Source organism: Amblyraja radiata, chromosome 1 (assembly GCF_010909765.2).
Source record: "Amblyraja radiata isolate CabotCenter1 chromosome 1, sAmbRad1.1.pri, whole genome shotgun sequence".
Taxonomy (NCBI): domain Eukaryota; kingdom Metazoa; phylum Chordata; class Chondrichthyes; order Rajiformes; family Rajidae; genus Amblyraja; species Amblyraja radiata.
The window spans coordinates 134,355,548-134,380,681 of NC_045956.1; the positions used below are offsets into that span (position 1 = coordinate 134,355,548).

The 25,134-nt window shown below is 40.8% G+C and overlaps 1 protein-coding gene across 1 annotated transcript in view; it reads right to left on the minus strand.

Moving 5' to 3' along the window:
• LOC116979600 (urea transporter 2-like) overlaps positions 1-25,134 on the minus strand; it is a 117,299-nt gene that overhangs the window by 90,405 nt on the left and 1,760 nt on the right. The window contains exons 2-3 of the mRNA XM_033031192.1: positions 17,260-17,449; positions 16,108-16,236 (exon numbers count right to left, since the gene is read on the minus strand). Coding sequence (XP_032887083.1) covers positions 16,108-16,236; positions 17,260-17,449 — 319 coding nt within the window. The remainder of the gene's footprint in view (positions 1-16,107; positions 16,237-17,259; positions 17,450-25,134) is intronic.

The following is a 25,134-nucleotide window of genomic DNA, read 5'->3' on the forward strand; positions in this document are numbered from 1 at the left end:
TCAAATATTACATTTGAAAGGCAAATGCAGCACATGACACAAATACATGTTGAGGTACAGAGGAAGCTGCATGTTTGTTGCTTAAAGATACATTACAATACTCACATCTTACTGTTTTCACAATGCCTGGCATTTAACAATGATGGTCATGTCACTGAAACAGTATGTTTAATATCCATGTCTCTTTGAATACCCACATTTCCCCACATGTACCCACGGACAGGATATTCCCTAGGACATTGAGGGAAGTTAGTGTAGAAATAGCAGGGGCTATGACAGAAATATTTCAAATGTCATTAGAAACGGGAATAGTGCCGGAGGATTGGCGTACTGCGCATGTTGTTCCATTGTTTAAAAAGGGTTCTAAGAGTAAACCTAGCAATTATAGACCTGTTAGTTTGACGTCAGTGGTGGGCAAATTAATGGAAAGGATACCTAGAGATAATATATATAAGCATCTGGATAAACAGGGTCTGATTAGGAACAGTCAACATGGATTTGTGCCTGGAAGGTCATGTTTGACTAATCTTCTTGAATTTTTTGAAGAGGTTACTCGGGAAATTGATGAGGGTAAAGCAGTGGATGTTGTATATATGGACTTCAGTAAGGCCTTTGACAAGGTTCCTCATGGAAGGTTGGTTAAGAAGGTTCAATTGTTGGGTATTAATGGTGGAGTAACAAGATGGATTCAACAGTGGCTGAATGGGAGATGCCAGAGAATAATGGTGGATGGCTGTTTGTCAGGTTGGAGGCCAGTGACTAGTGGGGTGCCACAGGGATCTGTGTTGGGTCCACTGTTGTTTGTCATGAACATCAATGATCTGGATTATGGTGTGGTAAATTGGATTAGTAAGTATGCAGATGATATTAAGATAGGTGGTGTTGTGGATAATGACGTAGATTTTCAAAGTCTACAGAGAGATTTATGCCAGTTGGAAGAGTGGGCTGAAAGATGGCAGATGGAGTTTAATGCTGATAAGTGTGAGGTGCTACATCTTGGCAGGACAAATCAAAATAGGACGTACATGGTAAATGGTAGCGAATTGAGGAATGCAGTTGAACAGAGGGATCTAGGAATAACTGTGCACAGTTCCCTGAAGGTGGAATCTCATGTAGATAGGGTGGTAAAGAAAGCTTTTGGTGTGCTGGCCTTTATAAATCAGAGCATAGAAGTTGGGATGTAATGTTAAAATTGTACAAGGCATTGGTGAGGCCAATTCTGGAGTATGGTGTACAATTTTGGTCGCCTAATTATAGGAAGGATGTCAACAAAATAGAGAGAGTACAGAGGAGATTTACTAGAATGTTGCCTGGGTTTCAGCAACTAAGTTACAGAGAAAGGTTGAACAAGTTAGATCTTTATTCTTTTGAGCGCAGAAGATTAAGGGGGGACTTGATAGAGGTCTTTAAAATGATGAGAGGGATAGACAGAGTTGACGTGGATAAGCTTTTCCACTGAGAGTAGGGAAGATTCAAACAAGAGGACATGACTTGAGAATTAAGGGACAGAAGTTTAGGGGTAACATGAGGGGGAATTTCTTTACTCAGAGAGTGGTAGCTGTGTGGAATGAGCTTCCAGTGAAGGTGGTGGAGGCAGGTTCGATTTTATCATTTAAAAATAAATTGGATAGTTATATGGACGGGAAAGGAATGGAGGGTTATGGTCTGAGTGCAGGTAGATGGGACTAGGGGAGAATACGTGTTCGGCACGGACTAGAAGGGCCGAGATGGCCTGTTTCCGTGCTGTAATTGTTATATGGTTATATGGTTATATTTCCAAAACTCTCACTATATTAAATAATGCTAACCATTGAAAGTATTGACATGCTTATTTGATCGCTACTGTTTGTAGATGCTTAAAAGATTATACAGAACAGGCAGCACAAACTAGTTGTTTCTGCTTTGCAATTAACTGGCACATTAATTATGCTGTCAATACATGTGGTTGTTTACAGGATTTATCAAGTTTAAACTCCAAAGGATTTCAGCTTCCTTAATAAAGTTAAGCTTAATAAATTAGCTTACCACATGCCCCATCTGGTTTCACGGAAAGAATTTATGCTATTAACATTTAAATAAATATGACCTTCATTATCACTTGCACTACTTTTTTGGTCTTGTGGCATTCAGTGTTCATAGCCTTAACTTTGAAGCTGACCAGTGTATCTCCTACATCCCTGTTATGCCTATCATGGAAACATGTTACACTATTGAAAACTGTTCTTGTTCATTTTATCTAAACATTTCCCTGCTTATATTAAAAGGAGACAAGTGTTATTATGTTATTATGGAAGCCTGTGGGATATAAATTACATTCAATCTGTGATAATACCAGTTCAGGTCTCTTTACCGACCATCGTTTTGAGCTAGTGTGAACTGTCAATGTAGACCTGCCACTTAAACAGGGCAGGCATTTAAATTGGCTACCATAATTAGCTGATTTTCATTCCCATTATCCTCAACTGATCATACAAGAAGGTGGAAGAGCATGTATTTTGCTTAGGAAGTGTAAGAAAGAATGTTCTGATTCATGGAGGAGAGAAAAGAAAATTTGTGGCAGGAAGAAGAAAATAAATTAAGAATAGAAGATGATAGATCAAGGGTTCCAAACTGGATTTGTACATATTTGTTCTCATTGACTGACTGTGTTTGGTTCTGGTATACCAGTATCTGTTCATCATTAGTTGTTCATAAATAAGTGAAATAACATTGTTATTTGCTATTAAAGTTGCCTGGGGTAAACGGGATGAAAAAGGTTGGGAACCCTTGTGATAGATTATCAAAGGACAATCTTTTCTACAGTACAAGTGTGGCCATGCCATTTAAGTGTAAGTGAGACACAGAGACCAAAGATGTTAAGACACAATGAAGGATTAAGGACGGAGCTTTAAAAGTTTTCTTGCGAATTTTAAGAACAAGAGTTATTGGATAAGAATAAAAGTATACCATTCAATTTTTGAAAGAATTGTTGAGGGGTTGAGACCATTTCTGGCATTTTTAGTTGGTCAATTGTTGTATTCGGCTGGCTGCCAGGGATGTATATAAACAATATTTGTCAACATTGAGATGGGCACGCATGCCGTTTTACATCCATGATGGATGCAATTAATACCAGTTATTGTTTCACTTTTTTTCTATTTCTACCACAAGGACTGACTAAAAAGCATTAAAGTACCAAATCCTATAAACAACGTAGATCGTAAGGTGCTGTCCCACTTGGGCACCTAATTGGTGAGTTTAGAAGAGTTTGAAAACCTCCTTTGACTATGTAGAAGACCTCCTTTGACCTCATTCGACTATGTTGAAGACCAGCTTCGACTAGCTACGACGAGCTGCGACTAACTTCGGGAAAATTGGACATTGAATAGTGGAGAGTGAAGACGACCTCCTTCGATCTCCTTCGACCTCCCTTCGACTATGATGAAGACTATCCAGAAGACTCCAGAACAAGGGGTCACAGTTTAAGGATAAAGGGGAAATCTTTTAGGGCTGAGATGAGAAAAACATTTTTTACACAGAGAGTGGTGAATCTCTGGAATTCTCTGCCACAGAATTAAGTTGAGGCCGGTTCATTGGCTATATTAAAAAGGGAGTTAGATGTGGCCCTTGTGGCTAAAGGGATCAGGGGGTATGGAGAGAAGGCAGGTACAGGATACTAAGTTGGATGATCAGCCATGATCATATTGAATGGCGGTGCAGGCTCGAAGGGCCGAATGGCCTACTCCTGCACCTATTTTCTATGTTTCTATGTTTCTATCTACGACTACCTTCGACTACCCTCGATTACCTACGACTAACAGGCCGACCTACTACGACCTACTACAACCTACTACGACTAAACCTACGAGTAAAAAAGTATCAATTTTTCCCATGGCGATCTTTTATTATTCGCGGGAATTTTTTAACATATTGAAAAAAACGCCGCGACCTAGCTGAGGCCTCGAGTACGCGGAGACCACTCTCGAGCATGAAGGAGAGTTACGAAGACCTCCTACGACCTCGTGTACAAGTATGAGTCGAGGGCAAACTCGCCAGAACTCGCGGATTAGGTCGCCCAAGTGGGACAGCCCCTTTAGTCGCTAAATGCTGCACACACTTGCCCTTCTATTCAGTCATGTCTGAAATGAAAAAAAATACCTTTACCATAATTCTCAATGACCCAAATGACATTGGTTATTCTTGAGCTGATTTCCAAGAGACTTGGCCACTGATTTTCCCATTAGATCTGGAAGTAGTAAGTATTCTTTCACAGTTCTGTTATTTGCCTTGTAATCTGTTCACCACTGAGAATTAACTCTCTCCGTAATGCTGTAATTTCTTCTTTCGAATTGTTATATTGTTCTTCTCCCTTGTTATAATAATTTTGTTTTCTAGCTGAAGAGTTGACAGTGTCACTTGAACTTACAAATGTTCACAGTTTTTTTCCAGCTTATTCTCTCCTTTTCAAGTTTAACCAAACTGTTCATGCCCCTTGGTTTTCATAGATTTGGTTCTCATTATGTTTCTAAGTTGCTAAACAGGTACCAAAGAATCTGCAAAATCTTGAGGTGAATTTAAACTCTGTTTGGTTTCTTCAATAGGTTGTATTAACATAGGATTACAGATGTTGAAGTTGGCAACTAGGATACTGCAGCTCTAGGAATTGCTGACTGTTATTCAGGTCATATCATACCATTTGTTATGCAACACGGGGGCCCCACAGGGGATGGTCCTCTCTCCCTTCATGTTCACCATCTATACCTTGGACTTCAGATATAACTCAGACTCCTGCCACCTGCAGAAATTTTCAGATGTCTCTGCAATTGTGGGCTGCATCAGTGACGGGAAGTTGAATACAGAGAGTTTGTTGAGTGGTGTGGGCTGAATCACCTGCAGCTCAACACTAAGGAGTTTGTGGTGGACTTCAGGAGGAGAGGAACACACCTGTCCCCTGTCTGCATCAATGGTATGGATATGCAGTTTACCAGTGAGTACAACCAAGATGCAGTACAGAACGCCACAAAAGATCCTTCTTCCCTGTGGCTATAAAACTGTACAACTCCTCCCCCTTCTATCGTGGGGTAGGCTGATCAATTTCCCTCCTGGGATAAATAAAGTTATATCATATTGTATTGTATCGTATTTAACATTTCACTTTTAAAATTGTCCTTTTCTGATACAACATTTTTTCCTATGCTTTCATTGTTCGCTTGAAAAATGAAACACAAAATAAACTTGCTCTGAAATACTTCAAATAGATCTCAATGTCTGGTGCTTCAAGTGGCGGCGCGGCTCTGGCTGCAGCGGCTCACCGGCAGTCCTGTTTGTTTTGTGTTGTTTATTTCATTTTGGTTAGTCTAGTTTTGGTTTTTAGTTTGTGTTTGGGGGGGGGGGGGGTTGAAACGGGGCTTGCTGTCTCTCCCTGCGGGGGAATGCGACTTTTTTGTCGTATTCCCCTTCTCTGCCTCCGTCTGCGCTGAGGCCTAATGGCGGAGCTGGCGACCTCGAGGCTCAGGAGGCAGAGCCCGCCAGGACTCGCCCTGAGCTCGCTCCCGTGAGGGCGGCCCGGCTCGGGGCTGGAACAGTGCTTCCGTGAGGGGCTGTGACGCTCCCGGGAGGGCGGCCTGGCCCGAGGAAGGAACGGTGCTTCCGTCGGAGTGGCCGAGCTCGGGGAGGTACGGCGTTCCCAGCCCGAGGGAGGAGCGGCGCCCATGTCGGTGCAGCACAGCCCGAGTGAGGTACGGCGCCCATGTCGGGGTGGCCCAGCCCGAGGGAGGAGCGGCGCCCATGTCGGGGCAGCACAGCCCGAGTGAGGTACGGCACCCATGTCGGGGCGGCCCAGCCCGAGGGAGGTACGGCGCCCATGTCGGGGCGGCCCAGCCCGATGGAGGTACAGCGCCCATGTCGGGGCGGCCCTGCCCGAGGGAGGTACGGCGCCCATGTCGGGGCGGCCCAGCCCGAGGGAGGTACGGCGCCCATGTCGGGGCGGCCCAGCCCGAGGGAGGTACGGCGCCCATGTCGGGGCGGCCTGGCGCGGGGCTGAGACGGTAACAGTACTCACGTGGGGGCGATCCGGCTCGGGGCTGGAATGGTGCTCCGGTGGCTGGGACGGTGTTCTGGCGGTGGTGGCCTGAGTCCGGGGTTCGGCCGCGGGCCAGCGGCTGCATCAGCAGGACTGGTGGGCGGCAGCTTCGACCACCCCGGGGCGCGGTGATTGAGCCGCGGGACAGTTTTTAACATCGCCCGGTGGGGTATCGCTTCTGCGCAGAGGGAGAAGAGGAGGGAAGAGACTGCAGCCCTAAGACTTTAGCCTCCATCACAGTGAGGAGATGCTATGTGGACTCACTGTGGTGGATGTTAATATGTGTTTATTGTTGTTTTTTATTGTATTGTATTGTATTGTATGTTTGACTGCTGCAATTTCGTTCAGACTTCGGTCTGAATGACACTAAAGGCTATCTAATCTAATCTAGATCTCAATGTCTGGCCAATGTCTGGTCTCAAAACCCTGATTGATACCATATATCACACTGTCTTTCTGCTATTTGAATATGTTGGCTTTAGATCCATAAAATAACCCCAATCTCCATAAATGATTTAACCATCATTCAGTTAATGACTTCTGTTATTTTTGTGGTTAGCTCATTTACAAAGGTTGAATGATTATGTTATTTCCTTTTAATTTGCTATTTGATTGTATCTCAATTCATTTTATGTTCCACTGCTTTTAGTCAGCAGGTATTTCATTCTCTGGTTCCATGTTACTTCATCCAGGCTGTCAGTAAAAGCTCAAGACCTTTCCAGGCCACTTCTTTTTTTTTTTTTTTTTTTTAAATTTTATTTTTTATTAGCAGTACGGTAAATTACAATAACACACAACACATATATCTTAATAATTTTTTTTGTACCGCTTCATTTTTTTTTTAAGCTTTAAGAAAAAGATAGAAGTAAGGAAAGTAAAGAAGGTGCGCAAGAGTCGTGAAGTGCAAGAGAGTGTTGGGAAAAGAAAGCCCCTTAGAAAAGAAGTTAGAGAAGGAAGTAAAGTAAGAAAGTAGACCCTAGAAAAGAAAGAAAAAGAAAGTAAGGACAATCGCTCTATTATAACATTAAACTCCGCAGAAAGACTACCAACCAAGTCTGTTTTTGTTGTTTTACCTCCCATTGCCAGGTCCTGATACCATTTATTTATTTATTTATTTTTAAAATTACTATTGCACCTCATGCTTGTAATAGGTCCATAAACGTAGACCACGTCTTTTGGAATTGGTTTGCTTTACCTGCTAAAAGGAATCTCATCTCTTCCAGATGTAATGTTTCAAACATATTTGATGTCCACATTTTTATTGTTGGTGTGGGCGCATTTTTCCAGAATTTAAGTATGAGCTTTTTTCCCATTATTAGCCCGTAATTGAGTAAATTCTTCTGATACACGTTTAATTCAGGGATACCTTCCGATATCCCAAAAATGATCCATTCTGGTTTTGGTACCAGTTTTATTTTAATTAATTTTGAAAAAATATCAAATATTCCATGCCAGAATTTTTGGATTTTTGTACAAAAAACAAAAGAATGCGCTATGGTAGCTTCTTGACACAGACATTTATCACAGATTGGTGAAACATTAGGAAAGATTTTATTTAATTTAGTTTTTGAATAATATAATCTATGTAATGATTTGAATTGGATAAGCGTATGTCGTACATTGATCGAGCATTTATGCACCTGTAGTAAATGATTATCCCAGCTCTCTTTTGAAATTTTTATAGCTAATTCTTGTTCCCAGTCTCTTCTAATTCCATCTGTTGTGGGTATTTCTATGTTTAAAATGATATTATATAAGTACGATATTAAATTAGCTGATTCCGCCTTTGTCTTCATTGCTTCATCCAGTAAGTCGGAAGGCATATTATGATAGTCTTTTGTGTATTTTTTCAGATAATCACAAATTTGAAGATATTTAAAATATTGGTTATTTTTCAAATTATATTTCAGTTGTAGTTGTTGAAATGATAGTAATTTTCCCACTTCATACAGATCTTCGAGCGCTTTGATTCCCATTCTTTCCCATTGTATAAATGATTTGTCTATGATTGATGGTTTAAACGATGGGTTATTGACTATTGGTATTGAGAGAGATAGGTTTCTTAATTTTAGATTCTGTTTTATTTGTTTCCATGTTCTAATTGTGCTATGTATAATTGGGTTTTTATTATAATTTTTATTATTCAGATTTATTGGTGAGAGGATAATCGCTCCTATATTACTCGGGGAGCAGTCCCCTTTTTCCATTACAATCCAGTCCGCCTGCTGGGCAGAATTGTCCAGCAGGTGAATCATATTTTTAATATTTACTGCCCAATTATAATACATAAAGTTAGGGAGCGCTAGACCCCCCCACTCTTTTCGTTTATTAAGGTGTGTTCTTTGTATTCTATGGGGTTTATAATCCCATATGAAATTTGTAATGTCTGAGTCCAATTTTTTGAAAAACTTTTTTGGGAGATATATAGGTATTGATTGAAATAGGTATAGAATTTGTGGTAAGAAAATCATTTTTATAGCGTTTATTCTGCCTATTAAGGACATCGGAAGTGTTTTCCAGAATTTAATCAAATTATTTAATTTCTTAAGTAAGGGATTATAATTGGCTTTAAACATATCCTGGTAATTTCTAGTAATTTCAATTCCCAAATATTTGAATTTTTCTGTAGCTATTTTAAAGGGGAATTTCCTGAGGTGTGTTGAGTCTTTTGGTTTTATCGACATAATTTCACTTTTGTTCCAATTTATTCTATATCCTGAAAAGGATCCAAAGTCCTCAATTAAATTTAATATATTCGGTATACTAATTTGTGGTTTTGTGATGTACAGTAGTACATCATCGGCATATAGGGATATTTTGTTATTTGAATATTTTGTATTATAACCGTGAATATCCAGGTGTGTTCTTATTTTTTCAGCAAGGGGTTCAATTACCAAAGCAAATAACAGCGGAGATAATGAACAACCTTGTCTGTTGCCCCTTGATAGTTCAAATTTCGAGGATAATATATTATTAGTTAGTATTCTAGCCGTAGGTTTGTTATATAATAGTTTTATCCATGCAATGAAGTTCTCTCCCAATTGGAATTTTTGCAATACTTTAATCATATAATCCCATTCTACTTGATCAAACGCTTTTTCTGCGTCCAGTGAGATGATAGCTAACTCTTGGTCGTGAGATTTATGTGAGTGCATTATGTTAAGCAAACGTCTCAAGTTATTGAGTGAATGTCTCTTAGGTATAAATCCTGTTTGATCCTCATTTATTAGTCTACTAACATACCTGCTTAGTCTACTGGCTAGTGTTTTCGCTATTATTTTTTGATCCGTATTTAACAAAGCGATAGCTCTATATGAACCTGGTTCTTCTATATTTTTATCTTTTTTAAGTATTAATATGATCGTTGATTCTGCTAGTGTTTCAGGTAAGCTTTGCTCTTTAAAAGCATATGTATACATTTTCTGTAATCGAGGAGTAACTATGTCATAAAAGGATTTATAAAATTCATTACTGAATCCATCTGGTCCTGGTGTTTTTCCATTCTTTAGTGTTTTTATTGTGTCTTCTATCTCCTTAGAAGTAATTTGTGCTCCCAGTTCCTCTTGTTCCCTCAGTTCTAATTGTGGTAGGTTACAGTTATCTAGAAATTCTGAAATTTTATTATTGTCTATTAACGTTTTAGATGTATATAGATTCTGGTAAAATTGAGCAAATCTTTTATTGATATCCTTGGGTAATGTTAATAATTCCCCTCTATCTGATTTAATCTTTAATATTGCATTCTCTTTTTCCCGTTTTTTCAGTTGGCGTGCTAAAAGTTTGTGGGGTTTATCCCTGAATTCGAAGTGTTCTTGTTTTGTGATTTGAAATAATGTTATAACTTTCTCTGACAGTAATTTATTTAGCTTGAATTTCAATAGTAGGATTTTATTATGTTTATCCATAGTTGGATCTTTAGCATTATCTGTATCTAATTGTTTTATTTGTTCTTCTAAATGTCTTTGTTCATTCTTATTCTTTTTATTTTGATAAGCTTGAAATGAAATAATGACTCCTCTAATAAATGCTTTGAAGGATTCCCATAATAGCGTGGGGGATATATCTGGTGTATCATTTATCTCAAAAAATAGGTCCATCTGTTTTTTTAGATATAAACTCCCTTGTGGGTCTTTTAAAATTTGCGAGTTAAACCTCCAGAACGATTTATTCATAGACATTCCTTCTAGTTTTAAAACAAAAGTTAACGGAGAGTGGTCTGAGATCGCATTAGTGTGGTATTTAGGGTTCATAGTGTGCGGAATTAATTTTGTATCCACAAGAAAATAGTCTATCCGTGAGTATGTTTTATGCACCGTTGAATAAAACGAATAATCCCTTCCCGTCGGGTTTGCAATCCTCCACACATCTACTATATTTGTGTTTTCCATATATGTATGTAAAAGTTCACTGGTTTTAGATTTCCTATTACCTTTTTGTATTTGCATCGATTTATCTAGATAAGGGTCTAAAACACAGTTAAAGTCTCCTCCAATTATAACATTTTGATAATTACATTCTGCAATTATATTCAAAATTTTATTTAAAAATTGAGGGTTATCAAAATTGGGCGCATATATGTTTACCAACGTAATTGGCATATTATTGATCTCTCCTGCTACTATAAGGTATCTCCCTTCCTTATCTGAAATAATATTCTTTGATTTAAATGGAATTCCTTTACGAATAATGATAGCAGTACCTCTAGATTTGGAAGTAAATGAAGAGTGAAAGGTTTGGCCTATCCAGTTCGCCCTCAGTCTCGTCTGATCTTGATGTTTAAGATGCGTTTCCTGTAGAAACGAAATATCCGTGTTGTATGATTTCAACTGAGCTAGTATCTTGCCCCTTTTAATAGGTTCATTAATACCCCTTATATTCCAACTACATAGTGTGATTCCTCCCATTTTCTTTTGATTGTCGTCATACATTTCTACCTATTTTGATGACCTTATTTATTATGGTGCATTCATACCTCAGGACTCTGGTTATTTTGGGAGCATTTATATTATAGACTTCCTTGGTAGTTCCCCTCTGCGATTGTCCTTGAAAGAAAACCACATAGATGTGACATATTGTGATTAAAAAAAAAAGTATATCAAATAAATTTACGGTGTCTGAGTTCCGGACACCGTAGTGAGTGGCCCACTCGTCTGTGGGGTACGGCATCTATATCGCTTCCGGCGTAGATGTTATAAGGTTAGCCCCGCTGCCTTTATTACCCAAAACCTAGGGGGTCGGTACCGTTTCCAATTCAGTTCTATTTCACCCAGTTGCAGTATATATATATATATATATGTTTCATTCCGACTTATCAAATCTAATCATGTATTCAGTTACATATATTCCTCACTCTTTATCTCTTAACTATTTGTAATTGGTTTTAGTATTGTTAAAAGTGAGTTGTTCGCTGAAAGGGTTAACCGAAGTCAGGCTCCTGGAATTATGCCAGGTGCCCGAGTCTCCTCCCCTCCCCACTCGAGCTGCGGAACATATGTGATTACGGTTATCTGCGTTATAAAGCAGGCAACACATTTTTATCAGTTTCAGTTGCTATTTCTATATTAGTATTGTTAATTATTAATTATTATTAATTCTCAATATTTTGTAAAACTATATAAGCCATGTGATGTTTTTCACTCTCAGCTCAGCAGATTCACTCCCATGTTATCAGTCTTTCCTCATTTGAGAACAGAATGTCCTTGAGTTAGATTCCGCAATGTTCAAGGCGAGATAATAATGTCTAGACACGTCTCGTGGAAAATCTGTTGCGTGTAGTAATTTTTAAAGATTGGTGTTGTTCACTTATTTCACTTTTCTTGTGATATTCTTGTTGGGGGAATAAGCAAATTAATTTGTTCATGACGTCTTGGTGATCAATCTTCAATTGTTGCTGCCTTGGCCACAATTTCTTGAGCGTATTTAAGAGATTCTACCGAGTTAATGAATGTTTTTGAGATTCCCATGAAAGTAATGCGCATTCTGGCCGGATAATACACTCCACATATGACACCCTTGACACCGTAAAGAGCTTCTCTGGTCTGTGAGAACTTTCTTCTCTTTAGCACAATCTCGTGAGGGTAGTCCCGTAGGAGTTTAATAGAATCATTTCTGTACATCATGTTCTCTCCGTATTTGATCTTTTTCATCAGCGCTTCCATTGTTGAGATATCCCGAAGTTTGATTATGATCTGTCGTGGGTAGGCATGTTCTCCTTGAGATCTTGGTTTAAATCTTGGTAGTCGATGTGCTTCTTCAATTAAAGGTGCCTCAGGTAGATTGAGCACGTGTTTAATTAGGTTGGCAGTGTACTCACGAGCATTGTCCCCCTCAGCTCCCTCTTTTACTCCACGTATTCGTATATTTTGACGTCTTGAGCGAGCTTCTAGGTCAACATATTTATCAGAAACCTTTGTAAGTTGGCTCTTGAGGCTGTCTATTTCTAACTTCATCGTCTGCATCTCTCCAGCCATCTCTTCCACAACAGCTTTCATATCTTTCACTGCAGTTACATTTGCAGAAACAGTTTCATGCACAGCCTCAAACATCTTTGTAGTCTCTTCTGCCACCTTATTAATTTTCCCCGTTAATTCTTCTTGCACATCATCAACTCTTTTTTGCAGAGCACCAATGCCCGCAAGTATTTTTTCATTACCGGCATCAATAGATTGCATGTTTTCCATCAAATTTAAGTTTCCAGCTTTCAAATCATTTTTCAAATCTCTTACCGAGTTCTTTAACTCCTCCATTTCGGTTTTCTCTTTTGTGGTCATCTCAGTCTTAGATCGTGTAGCCATTCCAGAGACCACTCCAGAGGTCAGTTTTGCAGTTTCTTGATGTTCCTGAGTCTTCAGCAGGTGTTTTGTAGCTTTCCTCTGTGGGCTCTGACCTGGAGACGTACTTTTCATTTAAAATGCCTTTCCCTCCGTTAAATTCACGGCGCTTACTGATGACGTCATCAGCACCGCGACATGAGACTCCGGTAAGTTTTTAAAAACGGTCCCGACCTCCAGACCCGATTTTAACGCGAAAAATCGCGATTTTTTCAGCGGAGCTAGAAAGTTTGCGACTGCTAACAAAGCATGTCGCCACCGGAGGCCACTTTCCAGGCCACTTCATCCACCTACAATGCTTGAACTCACATCTACCTCATTTTTGGTCTCCCGAAGAATTACAATTATTTGTGTTATTTTCATGGAATGGGCCACAATTTTAATTCGCAACCGATCTACAAAGTATTATTGAATCAAACTGAGAATCTGTTTTTATTTATTTAAACCAAGTACAAGAATTAGGTGACAGACATTTGCTCTTGTGCTACTGACGAGTACCTTTGTCATTGAAAATGCCTACAGGATATTTGGACAAGCCCCAGAGGTTTTCGTATTGTCAGTTTTTTATCAGAATATTGTGTTGACAAAATTTCTATTTTTTTTCTTTGTGATCTAAATTTACTCGTGGGAAATAACTCCACACAATTATTAGATATTTTTGGCTAAGATATTCCAAATTACAGGCGTGACAAGTGCCAGGGAACACATCTCTTTCTGAAGGTACACAAAAATGCTGGAGAAACTCAGCGGGTGCAGCAGCACCTATGGAGCGAAGGAAATAGGCGACGTTTTGGGCCGAAACCCTTCTTCAGACTGATGGGGGTGGGGGGGGGGGGGGGGAGAAGGAAGGAAGAGCAGTTAGAAATGGACAATTATTGTTGACTTTACATGCAAGCCCATAACCAACGCAAAGATTAAATAAACAATAATAATTGTTTAACCCTCAAATCTATGAGGTAAAAATTAATCTGACCTCCAAATACAAAAGAACAATAATTATCATGCAAATTTTAAATCTATTGGGATGGTGGGACTGTCACATGATGAAAGAATGGAACGATTGGGCTTGAATGCACTGGAATTTAGAAGGATAATAGGGGATCATATTAAAACATATAAAATTATTACGGGATTGGACAAGCTAGCTGCAGGAAACATGTTCCCGATGTTGGGGGAGTCAAGAACCAGAGGCCTCAGTTTAAGAATAAGGGGTAGGCCATTTAGAACTGAGATGAGGAAAAACGTTTTTCACCCAGAGAGTTGTGAATCTGTGGAATTCTCTGCCTCAGAAGGCAGTGGAGGCCGATTCACTGGATGCGTTCAAAAAGAGTTCTTAGCGCTAGCGGAATCAAGGGATATAGGGAGAAGGCAGGAACGAGGTACTGATTGTGGATGATCAGCCATGATATTCACATTGAATGGTGGTGCTGGCTCAAAGGGCCGAATGGCTTACTCCTGCACCTATTGTCTATGTATCTATTATCTATAAGGTAGAAATTAATATGACCGAGATTTTATTTGTGTCCAGAAGTAATACTACACAAGCCTAATCAGAAAAGCCCATGTCAGCATCTATATTGCGCTTCAAGTCTCACGTATACATTTAGAATGAGCAATCAATATCTGTCAAATCTCGACCAAAAGCAAAATGAAATATTGCAAACAATCCTCAGATAATATCTGAGATCAGGCAATTTGGGAGTTAACTATCAGTACTGTGAAGTCGCAAAAGTACATATAGTCCTTATTTAAGGGTTCATGCATTAAATACCGTGTGATGTATATTCATGTTTTTTTGAACAATTCCCATGCAACTGCATGTTCCGCAGTCCCAATGTATGCTAGATGATGATAGTATTCTCTACAATGGGTACCTAAAATATACAATTCAAGAAACCCAATGGTTCTGTACCTGGCTCATCGGGTGCTGGTCCTGTGCTCCCTTTAAACTTACCAAGGCACATGAAAAACGTTTTATACCTCTGTGTAACACATTTAAATAACAAATTTAAAGTTTGATGGGGTTCATGGGAGTAATATCCAATAGTCAGGGAAATCTATGTTCCAAACCATCAAAGTTGTCTTCTATCCCCATCTCCTTATCTCACACGTTTTGTATTTTCATCTCTGCCCTTTGTTTAGCCATCTACAAATCACCCCCCTCCCCCTACACCTGCTTCCACCTTTCACTTGCCAGACATTGTTTCTTCCCCACTTCTCTTCCTACTTTCTACCCCCCTACTACAATCAAAGTGTCGTCTATCCATGTTCTCTTGAAATGCTGTCTGACCCACTGAGTTATTCTAACACTTTTTTTGTAAACCAGCAACTGCAGTTTCTTGTGCCTAAAGTTCCAATTGTGCTGGGCGGTAGGTGTTTCATTGCAATCTCTCTTTTGAACACCTGTACAGAAGTGACACAGTCCTTCCCATTCCATCCTTCCCAAAATTTTATTAACCTTTCCTTTATGATATCCTTTCTGTACAAGACCTTTTATAGGTATATCCCTAAGGAGAAAATACAGATGAATTTTTTTTTTTTGCCTCTTGGCAAGGCTTAAAGTCGTTATTTCTGTATAACCATACCTGGCCTGAGTGTTCTATTCCTTCTTCCAAATAATGTTTTAAACACACCAAAATTCAACAAATATTTTATGCCAGTTTTAAAGAAAGATATTAGCGCACTGATGGTGATATTAATGGTCAAAAACATGATTTAAGGCATTTCTTTGTCTACGTGAAAATAAAATACACGGAATCACCCAATGAAATCCATTACTGATCCTGACATAATTTCATAATGTGGTTCCTATATTTAAACCTCAACCAGGATAAATTGTATAGCAGATGAGATTCCTTTTGAAGTCTAATTATGCATTAGCACAAAGGTAGACAAAAATGCTGGAGAAACTCAGCGGGAGAGGTAGCATCTATGGAGCAAAGGAATAGGTGACGTTTCGGGTCGAGAGCCTTTCAAGAAGGGTCTCGACCCGAAATGTCACCTATTCCTTCGCTCCATAGATGCTGCTTCACCCGCTGAGTTTCTCCAGCATTTTTGTCTACCTTCGATTTTTCCAGCATCTGCAGTTCTTTCTTAAACATGCATTAGCACAAGATTATTTTAAACATTTCTTTGTTGTCAAAATATGAGAGGAAATCTGTAGCTGCTGTAAACAGTATAGTATAACTTCATATAACAGATCAATTATTCACTTACCAAAACATTGACATCAGGATCACAGCCAGCAACAACCACCAATACCAATCTCCTTTGTCACAAAACACAGCCAATAAGAGACCGACCAAGATGCCATTATAGCCAGAAAGCCCGGCTGCAATCATAGACCTGCAGTTTAAAATAGTGAAATAGTTTCATTTTAGAACTGGTTAGTTGTTTGTATGGATTTAAAAATATTAAAATTCTTATGATTTAATTGGGTTATTAACAGGTGGTGAACTAATGCAAAGATGTAAAAGGATATTTTTGTAATAAATCAATATTCCACCATATTGATAGCAAATAATTTCCATTCTTACATTGAAGAAAAAATAAAAGAAAACTTTTAAAAATATTGTCTGACTGGTGTTTCATCTCAAATTTTACATTTGGAAATACGCTTCAGAAGAAGGTTGGAGGAAAAAAATGTAATTCAGGCACAATTTATGCCAGTACCATTGGTTCCACCTAACCCAAAACTCAGATAAGAAATGCACATTTGCCTGAGATTATATTTTCTTCTTCTGATCTCCTGTCAAAACTTTGATCTCCCGTCAAAACTTTGATCTCCCGTCAAAACTTTGATCTCCCAACCTCTAACCCACAATCACAATTGTGCCTGTAGCCTGTTGTTGAATGCTGACTTGCCTGAATGCCAGCCATACTGGCCACAATAGAAAAATAAGAACTGATAATCAATCTGAACGGTCCCAGCCTGAAATGTCATTTGACCATTCCCTCCACAGATGCTGCCTGACCCGTTGAGTTCCTCCAGCATTTTAATTTTTACTCAAAGTACTGCTAACAAGTTTATGACATTTAGTTTGAATGAACATGAAATAAACTTGTTTTTTTTAATCTTCCAAAAGTAAAATTGTATTCTTCCAAATCTATAATTCCATCCCAAACTCCTCTATGCCTCCATGTGTCAGGAATGTACAATCACTTATCCTTGTGCTCTGAAATTCTACTGGTTTCTTAGAGAATCATTGAAAGGATCTACAGACTTGTAAACTTGGTTCTTAGCAATTAATGGCAAGATCTTATCTTAAATAAGATTGGTACTATAACTAGAAATGTGCAGAATATAATTTTGATATATTTCACGAGAACAATTTGAACATCAAATATTTATTGCCGTCGCACATTTACCTGTCATGATTAAGCAAAAGTGCTGCTAAAGTGGCAAACACTGTACCCAGGAAGCCATTCAGTGCCCGCCATGGATTCTGCACAAACAGTCCAATTAAAATAACAAGCCCACTCAGAGGGTTGTTGACAAACATCACCTGAGCGGAACCACGCAAGACCCAGTCGATAAATTGAAAGGTAATGTTCTGCTCTGAAATGGGGCCAGAGAAAAAAAGTATATGACTATTAAATAATATAGTGAGCAAGTACAGCCCTATAAATACAGATTTTAGATGCTGCCATGCAGTGTGTAAATGTTATTTCAATGCTAAAATAACCTTATTACAGCAGGTATTTGCATAATAACCCAAATAATTTTAGGTGGCTTAGTGGCGCAGCTGGAGGAGCCAGAGGTGCCAGAGGCCCGGGTTCGATCATACATGCTGCCTGTGTGAAGTTGGCACGTTTTCTCATTGAGTCATGGAGCCTTAGAGTGATACAGAGTGGTAACAGGCCCTTCGGCCCAACCTATTTTATGAGGAGTTACGATGAGGGACTACGTGCCCTCCGCTCCCAATCCTCATAAAGGTCATCTGGTAGTTCTAGTCTTCTCTCATCTTACCATTATACTTCAGTCACCATTATCTGTGATTTCACACCGCTGCTTTGAAGATTGACGCACGTGTGGCTGGACGGGGTTCTTCACGTAGTCCCTCATCGAGAATTAAGGGACAGAAGTTTAGGGGTAACATGAGGGGGAACATCTATACTCAGAGAGTGGTAGCTGTGTGGAATGAGCTTCCAGTGGAAGTGGTGGAGGCAGGTTCAATTTTATCATTTAAAAATAAATTGGATAGGTATGTGGACGGGAAAGGAATGGAGGGTTATGGTCTGAGTGACTTTAAGTGACTAGGGGAGAATAAGTGTTCGTCACGGACTAGAAGGGCCGAGATGGCCTGTTTCTGTGCTGTAATTGTTATATGGTTATATGGTTATTGGAGAAGAATAAAAGTATACCATTCAATTTTTGAAAGAATTGTTGGGTTGAGACCATTTCTGGCATTTTTAGTTGGCCAATTGTTGTATTCGGCTGGCTGCCAGGGATGTATATAAACAATATTTGTCAACATTGAGATGGGCACGCATGCCGTTTTACATCCATGATGGATGCAATTAATACCAGTTATTGTTTCACTTATTTTTCTATTTCTACCACGAGGATTGACTAGAAAGCATTAAAGTACCACATCCTATAAACAACATAGATCTTAAGGTGCTGTCCCACTTGGGCGACCTAATTAGCGAGTTTAGAAGAGTGTGAAAACCTCCTTCGACTATGTAGCAGTTGGCACGTTTTCTCATTGAGTCATGGAGCCTTAGAGTGATACAGAGTGGAAACAGGCCCTTCGGCCCAACCTGCCCACACCAGCCAACATGTCCCAGCTACACTGGTCCCACCTGCCTGTGTTTGGTCCATTTCTCTCCAAACCTGCCCTATCCATGTACCTATCTAACTGTTTCTTAAACGTTAGGGATAGTCCCTGCCTCAACTACCTCCTCTGGCAGTTTGTTCACACACCCACCATCCTTTGTGCGAAAAGGTTACCCCCTCGGTTTCCTGTTAAATCTTTTCCCTTTCACCTTAAACCTATGTCCTCTCGTCCTCGAATCACCTACTCTGGGCAAGGGACTCAGCATCTCTGTACAACTCTAATGTGCATCACTGCGCCACAGAGTGTGCATTATTTATGCTCCTCAACATTTTATACAGCTCTATAAGGTGACCCCTCAGTCTCCTACATTCCAAGGAATAAAATCCAAGGCTGCCCAACTTCTCCCTATCTCAGGCCCTCAAGCCCTGATAAAATTATTGTAAAACTTATTTGCACTCTTTACAGCTTAATGGTGGGTAACTAAAACTGTGTACAATTCTCCAAGAGTGGCCTCACCAATGACGTACAACTGCAACATAATTTCCCAACTCCTGCACTTAGTGCCCTGACTGATGAAGGTTATCAGGCCAAGTGCCTTCTTGTTCACCCAGTCTACCTGTGACATCACTTTTTGGGGAGGTATGTAGTTGCCCTCCAAAGTCCCTCTGTTCTACAACAATCCCTGGGCCACTACTGTTCAACAAAGTCCTGCCTTGGGTTGACCAACAAAAATGCAACATTTCAACTTTATCTGAAATTTGCCACTCCTCAGCCCACCTGCCCAGCTTTTCATGATTGGGCTGTAATTTTTGATAACCTTCTTCACTTTCTACGATACCTTCTATTTTAGTGTCATCTGTAAACTTATTAAGGGTTTCGGCCCGAAACGTCACCTATTTCCTTCGCTCCATAGATGCTGCTGCACCCGCTGAGTTTCCCCAGCAATATTGTGTACCTAACTTATTAACCATGTTCTGTCTGTTCTCAGCCATATTGTTTAAATAAATGACGGATTTAAGGGACCAACTCAAATGCTTTCAGCACACTATAACCCATAGGCCTCCAGTTTGAAAAACAACTTTCCACCGAGCTTTCTCCCATCAAATCAATGACGTACCTAATTAATTAGCTCTTCCTAGATTGCATGCTAATTTTCCAGATGAGCCTATCATGTGGGACCTTGTCAAAGGCTTTGCTGAAGTTCTTATAGACTTTATCCAATGCCCTGCCTTTTTCAATCCTCTTGGTTCCCTCTTCAAAAAGCTCTATTAAATTTGTGAGACACAATTTCCCACGTATATATCCATACTTCTTCTTCTTTTCGTGTCTTTGAAGCTGGTTGGTTATATAACAGTTTCCCATTCCTTTACACAGTCCTTTGCGTTTTTATTGAACACTGCAAGATCCTTTGGGCTGCACTGGTTGGGTAGTAGGGGGCAGGCAAGGCAGTGCTGCATTGTATGGTCCTCTTCTCCACATTCACAGGTGGTTTGGCCAGTTTTATAGCCCCATCTGGCCATGGCAGCTTTTGATCACCCTGTTCCTGTTCTCAGGCGGTTGAGTGTCTTCCACTGGACCCATGGTGCTTCTGAGCCCGGAGGGAGGGCTTCAGAAGGAGGGATACCCATGTCAGTAGGAGGGGGGTCGTCCTCAAGCCTTTTTGTCCATAGTTGGAGTCTGGTTTCTTCCCGTGATGCTATTAGGGGCTGGACATGGCTGAGAAAGCTTCTCCTGGACTTCAGCCGTTGGGCCGGGGGTACACGTCCGTAGAGGAGGCGGCGTTCATCACTGGTGGCCTTGGTCATCTCTACTCGGCTGGCGACTTCCCGTCTCACATCAGCAGGGGCAATGCCAGCGAGGAGGTGCAGGTTGTTTATGTTGGTGGGCTTCAAGCAGCCAGTGACTGAGCGGCAGGTGTTATTCAACGCTGGGTCTAGTTTCTTGGCATGGGATGATCTCTCCCAAACAGGACACGCATACTCCGCAGAGGAGTAGCACAGGGCCAGAGCAGTAGATCTTAATGTGTGTGCTGTGGCTCCACATTTGGAGTTGGTCAGCTTCCGGAGGATGTTATTTCGGGAGTTAACGTTCAATTTGGTGTTTTTGACGTGTTCCTTATAGGAGCGAGTGCGATCCAGTGTTACACCGAGGTAGGCAGGGTTGGTGCAGTGCTCAAGAGGTGTTCCAGACCATGTGATGTTAAGGGGTCTGTTTGCTTCCCGGTTCCTGAGATGGAACGAGCAGGCTTGGGTCTTCGCAGGGTTTGCGTGTAGGTGGTTGCGCTCGTAGTAGAGGTGTAGCTCATCTAGGGCTGAGGTGAGATTCGCTTCTACAACTTCAAACGTACTCTCTTGGGATGTTACACAGAGGTCGTCGGCGTAGATGAATCGCTCAGTGTTCTGGTCCATTGGCTGGTCATTGGTGTAGATGTTATATAGTAGTGGAGCCAGCACACTACCTTGAGGCAAGCCATTCCGTTGTCGTCGCCAGCGACTTTGCTTGTTGTTAAGGACAACATAGAAGCGCCTATCTTTCAGGAGGGCTCCGATGAGGTCCGTGAGTGCCAGGTCTTTGGTATTCTCCAAGATCTTTTTTAGGAGGAGGCGGTGGTTCACAGTGTCATACGCGGCAGACAGATCAACAAAGACGGCTCCTGTCACCAGTCCTTTCTGGAACCCGTCTTCAATGTGCTGTGTGAGATTCAGAAGTTGACTTGTTGTGGATTTGCCAGGTCGGAATCCAGCTTGTTGAGGGATGATGGCTGGTTCAGCGACCGGGGCAAGCCTGTTGAGGATCAGGCGCTCAAACAGCTTGTACGGGTGGCATAGCAGGGAGATTGGACGGAAGCTCTTTGCATATGCTGGATCTTTACCGGGTTTTAGAAGAGCGATGATTTTGGTTTTCCTCTAGATCTTTGGGATGTTTCTTGTCAGCATGCAGTTGTTCATCAGCTCAAGGACCCACTTCCGTGTCAGAGGTCCAAACTGCTTGATCTCCTCTGTGAAAATATTGTCCAGGCCGATGGCTTTGCCAGTCTTGAGGGCTTTGATGCTGATATTGAGCTCTTCAAGGGAGAACGGCTCAGTCAGTCCGGTGTTTTGGGAGTGCTGAAGTCGGTCTGCCTTTGGTCTTGGTTGTTTGGTGGTGGATTTCCCGTTGAGCAGCAACTGATACGCAACTTGGTTGGCCGTGGTGGTATACTGTTGATGTGTTGGTGTTGATGGGTCATTGCTGATTTTTCGGATGAGGCTCCATGCCTTTTTGCTGTTTTTTGCCATATCAGTTGTCTCCAGTAGAGTTTGCCATTTCCGCTGGCGGCATTCTGATAGGGAGGTCATGAGTCTCTCACCTACTTCCATGGTGCTTTCAGCAAAGGGGTCAGATTCGTAGAGCTGATGGTATTGCTCATATAGTTCGCTGCTTGGAGTGTCAAGGCCGGGGATGTATTGAGTGCGGCAGTGTCTCGGGATGTTCGTCCGGGCTGCCTGGTGCACTAACTTGGTGAAGATTTGATAGTTTTTGGGGTCCGCTGGAAGGTGGGCGATCTTCCCTTCAAGATCCTCTTGGAAACCAGGCCAGTTCGCCTTCCCAAAGTTGAATCTTCTCTGGAAAGGAACTGTGGCTGGGGTAACTGCAGCATTGACTGTAAGGCCAATGGGGCGGTGTTGGGTTTTTGGCAGTGGCTTCAGTACCAGCTTCTTGCCCAATCCAGAGATGCTATGGCTGACAAACGCGATATCAGGGTTGTAGCCGGCTTTCCATCGCCCGCTATTAAAGGACTTTGGTTGTTTGGCATCATCGATCAGGTAGAGCTGGTTGGTTTCGGCCCATGCTTCCACTGCATCTCCATCAGCGTTGTTTCCGGCGTAACCCCATTGTGAGCTGTGGCTGTTGAAGTCTCCAATCACTATCCTTGGTTTCCCAGATGATGGTATTTCTGGCATCAGGAAAGGTGTGGGAGGTGGTTTGTAGACGGAGGTGATGGTAATTCCTCTGAGCTCAGCGGTTAGGACCTCAATGTTGTTTTCATCGCTCTTTGATGTTGATTCGATGATTGTCCCGTTTTTTGCAAGCATGACGCTTCCATGTTTCTCATGTGGTCTTTCAATGAGGGTGGTCATGCCTTCCACTCGAGGGCGGGGATGTTTGGGTCCGCGGTGAGTTTCTTGGAGGCAGAGAATATCACACTGATGCTCTCTGCAGAGTTGGGCACCAAGTTCTTCTTTAGTTGCAGACAGTCCTTCAACATTTAGAGATATGATGGTCAAAGCCGGCCTTGGGGGCGGGTGTTGGCCTCTCTTCCTGTTCCGGGCTGATGGGCTACCGCCATTTGTTGGGCTTCTGGACATCATTTGTCTTTCGGCTTGGCTTCAAAGTGTTTGGTAGAATTCGCAAGTAATTTTGGTGATATTACTTGACAGGGATCGCGACGTGAACGCTTCTACCTTGATCCCCTGACTAATCCTAATTAGTTATTGTCTATCCAAATGCTGGTAGATCCTCTCCTTCAGAATTCCCTTCAGTAAGTTTGCACATGTTTCCTGTGACCATGTGGGATTCTTCTGGGTGCTATGGTTTCTTCCCACATCCCAAAGATGTGTGGGTTAGTAGGTTAATTGGCCTCTGAAAATTGCCCTTAGTGTGTTGGGAGTGGATGCGAAATTTGGATAACATAGAACTAGTGTGAATGAGTGATCGATAGTTGGCATGGAATTGATGGACGAAGAGCCTGCTTCCATGCCATTTCTCCAAACTAAACTAAGTTGCCCATCACTGATGTCAGGCTCACTGGCCTGTAGTTCTCTGGCTCTCCTTGCTGCCCTTATTAAATAACAATACAAAATTAGTCTTCTGGAACTTCATCTGTAGTTAAACATGAAACAAATCGCTCTAAAAAGGCCTCCACAATTTCTACCCTTGCTTCCCACATGGTTCGAAGATACACTTGGTCAGGTCCTGGGGATTTATCCACCTTAATGTGCTTTAAGAGTGGCAATACCTCCTCTTTGGTAATTCGTTCCAAGGCATCACAACTCATTTGGCTCAACTCCTTCACCACAGTAAAAACTGATGAGAAATATCTCTATACCTATAAAAGTCTCATCTTGTGTGTTGTATGTGTAGGTATGTTGCAAAGCCTACCTGAAGCGTCGTTGAAAATCTTCCGCTGCGGTTGTGCGCGATTTTGGCGCCGTTTAGAGGGGGCGGGCTTAAAACGCGATTTTCTCTAGGCTGTTCAAATCGAAGATGTTCAGCCTAGTTAATTATTAACGAAAAATCGCTGGAAGGCCCCGTCGCAAAAGCTATTATTAGTTTTAAAGGCCTCGTATAATAGTTATAGTAGTTTAAAAATCAATCTCTAAACCCGCGACCGCCAGCAACCGCAGGGTCTCATAAAGCAAACCACAGAGGGTATGTAGCTTATTTTTACATTAAAAAGGGCTTCTAAAGATCCCTTTATACAAAGTTTAATATTGCGAGTAGCTCATTTTGGGCCCATTATATTCCGCAGTATTTTTCTGGGCATTTGGGGCACAAATCTACCGCAATGTGAACGTTCTAAACCAGCGCGTTCCACGGGGACCCACTGGAAAGCTGATTTAAATGGGCATTTATTTACAGCAATTGAACACTAAATTCCTTCCATTTGGCCTATAAATTAATGTGAATGAGATTTAAAAATCATGTTTTATTGTGAATTATTTGTGAATATTATTTGGACATTTAGGCTATTTAAAAATGTTAATCATTTATTAAGAAATGGATAGATGTTTAGATCTAGTAATTGAAGTCTGAAATTAGCTACAATTAGGTAACTAACTAATTATATGCTTTAATTTCAGGTCATCCAAGTAAGATTATTTTATATTTGTTTCAGAATGCTTCAATCTATGATAACTGAAAATTTCATTCAGTTCTCTTAATTTTTAAGAAAGTTATGGGCTTTTGACTGTTCACGATCACAGCTTTTTTGTTATGTCCATAGAAAATCAATAGGGAACAAGATGCTCATTTCCGAGTATGAAAATGGCCATAACTTTTTAAATACTTGAGATATGAAAGTGAATTAGGTGTCAAATTAAACTTATTTTTATGCTTTATCTGATGGGATAAATTACAGACTTGATTTTTAATATCTCAAAATTTTGTAACATTGCTAGTATGTGTGTTTTATCTTTGTATGTTTGTATGTTTTTTTTTTTGTATCTTCCTCAAAACGCTACACGCTAGCGCTTAAATGTTTACATATTCTGACCCATTTTCCCCCTCCACGTCTTAATCAGGTTCACTTAAGATTTCATCCTATATTTCACCAGTTAGTCACCATAAAAGTTAAAAATAAAAGCCCAAAACCGCTTCTCACACACAGCCTTTTTTCCAGGAGCTTCCAATGATGATGTCACAATGCCACTCTCAGTGCGCCAATCACAATGAACCCTCAAGCTGCCGAGTGCCACACCCC